The 6,717-nt window shown below is 35.1% G+C and overlaps 1 protein-coding gene and 1 long non-coding RNA gene across 2 annotated transcripts; one reads left to right on the plus strand and one right to left on the minus strand.

The window, feature by feature from the left end:
* The first annotated feature begins 6 nt into the window (after nt 1-6).
* On the plus strand, nt 7-2,119 carry LOC117114063. Its single transcript, XR_004446292.1, has 2 exons — nt 7-657; nt 1,702-2,119. It is a non-coding gene; the product is annotated as an uncharacterized LOC117114063 (long non-coding RNA).
* A 148-nt stretch (nt 2,120-2,267) lies between these two features.
* On the minus strand, nt 2,268-6,135 carry LOC117114062. Its single transcript, XM_033257597.1, has 2 exons — nt 3,280-6,135; nt 2,268-2,557 (listed from the first exon to the last, which is right to left on the minus strand). The coding sequence occupies exons 1-2, from the start codon at nt 6,067-6,069 to the stop codon at nt 2,528-2,530; spliced, it is 2,820 nt and encodes a 939-aa protein (XP_033113488.1). The 5' UTR covers nt 6,070-6,135; the 3' UTR covers nt 2,268-2,527.
* Nucleotides 6,136-6,717: the final 582 nt, after the last annotated feature.

Here is a 6,717-nt window from a genome sequence, read left to right on the forward strand (position 1 = left end):
TCTAAGCAATGTTTCCTATCTGTCCTATCCATATCTGTAAACTTTGTAAAATAGAAAAATATTTACGGATACTGGTTGTTAACGAGTAGATAGAATTAACAATATTCACAAATATGTTTAATATGTTTTATAACAATAACATTTAAGCAACAATTGTTTCTTCAATCACAGTTTCAAAGGATTACATGCAAGAGTATACTCTTTGACGTAACTAATTTCAACAGCAATCACATTTACTACTGTCATCCTCTCAACCAAATCAAGTGTCTCAACCATAGGCCTATATTAAGAAATTTATTGATTATAATGGTTTCAACAAAAACATTAATATTTGAATAAATTCCAAATCCAATATCTTCCTTACAAGCCACTATTGTATTAATTTATACAATTATTTAGTTTTAATTTGTAATTATTTTATATAGATTATATATTTTTATTGTGCACTGTTCGTGTTATTTTCATTTTATGCAGTTTTTAAACTTAGTATCTAATGAGGAAACTGAATCCAACAATACACCTCTTCTGTGACCAAATTACCTGTTTTTAAACAATTTTCTTATGTGTTATACCTGTATTTTCAGAAATCTTGGTGTCGGTGTTTCTTCGTTTTCCTCTCGGATCGGCGGCATAATGGCACCTTTTATACTGTTGTTGGTAAGTAATCAAAATAGTAAGACTATTTAGGCACAAGATTATCGACAAAAATATTTGCAATGCAAGCAAATGATGATTGTCGCACGCTCATATAATTGCCCCTCACCCAAATTAATTCCCCTCACATAAAGTACAGTAAACCTCAAACCTTCTCGTCAACTTCCAGTACTGATCCCTAGTGGATGTTTGTCAACAGCAAAATTACAAAAATCAACGTCAATAGACTAAAAATTATAAAGCCTTATCATAGTGTATGACTGAATGCCCAATCCCCTATAAATTTAACGTATTCGGTTAGCGCCCTCCAAATAGTGGTACACGAGGACTTGTACAACTACTTTGTTGTAAAGCGAATTCTGGAATGCGCTATAAGAGTGGAGTTATAGTTTAAGCAAAGAAACCAGAATCATGTTCCTTTTACCAGTACTTAACGGTCAACAAGCGCATACTTGCCTACTATACCACAATACGTGTACTATAAGGGCAACTAGTCTAAATATATTTTACGAAACATATTTTCTTATTTGTTTAGGGCCTAGAATAATAATAATAAAATAATTTATAATGCGCTAATTTCAAATAAATGATCAGAGCGCAGAGAGTACAACTAGAGAAAGATTTAAAAATTGAAAATGCGAAGTGGGAATGGTCTAAAAAGAGTTCAAGAGATGCGATTTAAGTTTTAACTTAAATACATCAATAGAAGAGACAGTTTGATGGAGAGTGGCAATTCGTTCCACAGCGATGAAGCAGCATAGGCGAATGTTCTTTTGCCGTATGTTTTTGTTTTAAATTTTGGGATGATAAGAAGAATTTTGTTGTCAGAGCGAAGTCGTCGGTTAGGGACATAACATTTCAGAAGGTGAAAGAGATGGTGGGGGGAGGGGTTGTTTAGATTGAAGAACCTCAAAACAAATGATAAGAATCTTAAAACAGATGCGTTGTCGGTGAGAGAGCACACTCGGGCAGCAGAATTTTGGATTTTCTGCAACCAGTAGTATATTAATATATAAAATTTCTCTAATTCTTTTTATTTGTCCACAGGATCAATACGTGGGATTTCTGCCTCTGGTAATTCTTGGGATATTTTCTATCATAGCGGGCTTGTGTGTTCTACTCCTTCCCGAGACGTTAGGTAGGAGACAACCAATGACAATAGAGGAGGTCGAGATGGGCGGAAGGCTTAGACAAGAACCAACCACAGAAAACCATAATCTGTGAATATCAACATGTTAAATTGGGTCTTTATAAGAAAAGGCATTTTATGGAATCCAGTCGAAGGAGGTGGGGGGAGATACTCTACCGAATAATAGTCTTGTCTATCTACTGTTCCAATGTGAAGAGTTGATTTATGGTAGAGCTGCAGTTGGCAGGATTTGGCCAAAAGTATGGATTAATATGTATGATAGGCATGAGAGTCAGAGTCTTAAGTAAACACATTTTTGTTGTTGTTTGTTTTGTTTATATTTGTGATTTGTGTAGTATTTTGGCTGAAGAATGAATGAATGAATGAATGAGTGTTGACATTTCCAAATTTGGACTTCGTCACTCTGCTTCGGACATTACGTAACATGAACATGGACATTTTGGCTTGCTTCTCGTCGGTCTGCTATCCAGGCGTTTTCGTCGAAGTCATGATGATATCGTTTTTGTCATCGTCTCTCATAAATATCAATGTTTATATATACAATACAGAAGACACAAGGAGGTACGTAGATTCACGTCTTCATGCGTATTCAAATAAAATACGGGCCATGTATAACCTTTGTTTTAGTTGCTGTCAATAGAGGTCATATTAGAGTTCGTGGGGCGTTACCAATTGTGTTGTCGTCGGTGTGTAGTTGGGCAGCTTCTCATATCCCATTGCCTATTACAGTATTCGACTGCATGTGACATTCAACTGCGAAACAAGAAATATTCAGATTTTTATACCTACTGTAGATATTTAGAATTTTATGTAATGGTTAATAAAAATTTTTTTTTTTAAGCACCGACTTATTAATACATATAATAATCTGTTATTGTTCATTACCATCATTATCATAAACTTCATCATCATATCATCATTTTTCTTTCAAATCAAAAGAAAATTTATTATTTAAGCCTGAGTAACTAAAAATCTAGGTCGGCGTTTTTCTCCAAAAGAAGCCCAAAATACTTAGACTAATAAATATGTGTCAAAAGTTTATTTAATAGATCTTTTCTGCTGGACTCAAACATTTATACATAAATTTCTTGTCCAATTCCTGACTCAGACTGACTAGTCTTCCGAGACATACCGTAGTCGGCCTGATCATGCGTTCTGAATTGGACGTGAAATATTGTAGCAAAAAGTTAAGTCTAGTACAAAATAATATGGATAACTAAAAGTATTCACAGATGTGTCAAATGGCCACTTTTAAACTATAAATAATAAATGTGTTACTTTAACCAAAGGTTTAGCCCTGTTTACCATTTCATAAAGCAATTAATAGTAGCCTACTAATAGGCATAGCAACATAATTATAGAATTAAATAATAATAATAATATAATATTAATAACATAATAAAAATAATATTAATTGGAAAAAAGATAATTGAATAACTATAGGAAATTGTCGAGAATATATTTTCCGATCTTACCTTTAGCTCAAGTGTGACCTTATGATAAATGTCTAATTTATAGCCATCCAGTGTAGATATATCATTTCCATGAGAAATAAGGTTCACCAAACACATTGTTTCATCTAAAGAACTACACTTCTGACACACAGGTCCACAGATGTAATTTTTCCTAAAGTAGTCCAGGTTGAAATCCCGCTTGATTATTTCTTCAATAAAAATAATACTTTTCTGTAGAACGAACATAGTTTGAGTGTTGTCTTCGCTTATAACTTCAACTTTGATAAGATTTCTGTCGTATGAATTAATGTTTCCAGAAATTACTTCTGTACTGATGAAGACAAGACATGATTTACCTGTCCTAAATCTTGCTGCATTGTAATAGATCTCATCCCAACTAAACACTTCACAACATTTAGTAATGAGACGTAGAAATATAAACTCTTGAAGAATTTCACCAAAGTCGAAATAGAAAATGTCTTGCGAGTGAACATTGCTGTTCTGTGTTGACATTAAATTGATCTTTGGCAGTCGACACGAGAGAAAAAAAGTCCCGACTTGGTCGATTGGATCAATAACATTAAGCGGGAAAAGTAAATGTGTTCCCACTAAGAAACGAATGATGTAAGGGTAATGTCGCCATATGTTTTTATTTCTACAAATGTGTTCCAGTAATTTACTGTCAACAATGCCAGTGTCTTCCAAACTCTGCCATAAATCAGCTACTATCCGATTTCTTTGGTGAGGTTCAGGCACATTCACTAAGATTGTCAGAATGTCTATAAGCATTTGAGGGTCACAGATAACATAATGTCGCAGTGTCTCATCACGTTCATTGTATATGACATCACCGGATCTGTCAAAGAAGTTCAAGAATTGGCACAACTCATTCTGAGAAATGATATTACATGTTGATTTTACTTCCTCTAAGATCTGTACTAAACTCATGATAATGTATTTTTGTAGGCGAAACCTGTTCAAAATTTCATGAAATAAAAGGTATTTTACTGAATGATTCTCCTGAAAAAAATTCAATTTTTTAATCTCATTATAGATAACCGTTCGTAGCACGTTGCGTTCTGGATCTACTTGTAACGAATTTTCAATAAAAAAGAAAAAGCTGCCTAAAGGATGGAACGCAAGTAACCTAGAAAACGGTTTGTAGAGATGTGCTTTTGCAAGCTGAGTAAAATGCAAAAGTGCATTTACGTCAATAACACTTTCTCGTCTTGTTCCTACAAGAAACACTACAACATTTTTAATGTCTCCATGCATAGCAACCGATTGCAACCAAAACTGTAACCGTTTAATTTGTATCCCAGGATTCATAACCGCTTTAACGGCGTTGAACACTATTAGATATACACCCTGCTTTGGCATGAAGAGATGGTGGGTATTATAGTATATGTTTTGACCTGCAAAGTCCCATAGACTAAGTCTAGTATCCAAATAGGATTCATTACGAATAACTGCTTCCATTGATTTTTGGATATGCTTTACTGGTATAGATGTTGTATTCTTCACTTTCAAATATGAAAACCATTCGTAGACAACAAAGGCAATGATCGGTGACAAAAACAGCATTAAGCTGAACAAATATCGTGGAATGGTATATTGGTCATCGCGTAAACTTAGAGTTCTTAAATCTACCAGCTCCCATCCACAAAAATATGCTATAAATATTCCAGCTACAAAACCAATAGATTTCTTGATAATATACATTTGAGGAATATACCCATAAGCAACTAACTTTCTTCCTACAAGGACTCCAGCTGGAATTACAAAAAGACATGTACATACAAACAGTAGGCGTAAAAACGCTGGCCCTCCGATAAGGCCCGCGGCTGTGAAGCAAACAAAAATGCTTATCAATACAGGTATGCAGTTCCGTCGACTCATCGACAATATCTTAACGGGAACATACCTAAATGTGAGAACAGAAATAACCGCAATGATGAAAATTATAAAATTATAATATGCTTTGCTGTAGATGACTAATATCATTTCTGTAACATTATCGATAGTAAATGTTTTCTGTTTCGGATGCACCATAATACAGAATGCTATGCATAATCCAGTCCTACAACCTGTTCCCATAAGCACGCCAGTAATTAAGCCAGCTATTACATAAAAAGCTGTTTTCACAGTGGAAATGTTGATCCATAGACCCAACTCAAATGCGCTGTCCGCGAGTATCATTGGGATAGTGCATCCACAACCGAAGCGGTACCCATTGTGAACATCGATTCGGTACATTAAGCAAAGAATATATATCCATACAACTAGTCCAAATCCAAACGTAAACCCACCGTTTAGAAACATGATTAGCATGGGAATAGTGTGTGTTATCTGATAAAATGCGTCTTCCTTTAAATTTTTTGGCCAGATCTGTCGATTGATTTCTGAATTGCTACCGGGCCTTGTGGTTTCATTCACACCGTGTTTCCTCACATGTGATACTGCCCACCATGCTGCCGAACTTTCAAAGTCTTCTAGTGGTGTATTTGATACTTCACACCACTTACTGTTAACATCACTAACTTTTGCTTTGACAACATTTGTTTCGATTCCTATTGTACTGGGCTCGTCAGGCCGAAAATACTTTCCTTGCAAGCGTCTACTTGTCGACGTTTTTCCAACACCGTGATCTCCTAAAATTAGGATTTTTGATCTGTTAAAAGGAATTCTTCCTCTAATTCTTGCTTGTTCATAGGCTGTTTTAATACCTTTATCGTCTGCAAGTACACGCAAATTTGAACTACGTTCATATGAGTAGAATCCCCTTAGATAGCTTAAGTCTTTTTCATTCATCTCGACGTACAACTGTTCTTCAAATATTGCTTTCAAACAAAGATGCTTCACTGAAATAAAAGTAGACCTAATTATACAGGCCTTATATTTATAGAGGTGAACCCGGAAGTTATCAATAAAGTTTCCGGGTTCACCTTTTGTATAGAGGTGAACCCGGAAACTTTGAGTTTAATCTATTTATAATTTCAACCTATAGTATAATCAAACTTTTAACGAAATGGTGTTTATGTATACATACTTTAAACATTACTGGTGAAGACTAATTGTTTTCTACATTTTCTGAAAGTTTCTTCGGGCTAATAAAAGGTAGACACTAGACACACCCGCTGCACTACAATATTTTCATCAACCAAAATGACTCAACTAGCTTCCTTGTGACCCGCATACCTCAAACCAAATGTTTATAGGATACAAAGAGGTAGAGGCATACTTAGCTAAGGTACTGATGATTACCATAACCCACAAACAATACATTATGCGGTATGGACATCAATTGGTAGTTTTATGCGATTTTCAACTACTTGATCGTGATTTTTTTTTTTGGAAGTGTGGGGGGGGGGGGCGAGTATTATTTGGAGGGACGTTCGCATCCCAAGATGCGTCACTGTACCTCCATGGTCCTAATGACCAACTCATACTTATTAGGCC

The sequence above is a fragment of the Anneissia japonica genome, unplaced genomic scaffold, assembly GCF_011630105.1.
Source record: "Anneissia japonica isolate Jap-2015-1 unplaced genomic scaffold, ASM1163010v1 scaffold650_len285673_cov152, whole genome shotgun sequence".
NCBI classification, from domain to species: Eukaryota; Metazoa; Echinodermata; class Crinoidea; order Comatulida; family Comatulidae; genus Anneissia; species Anneissia japonica.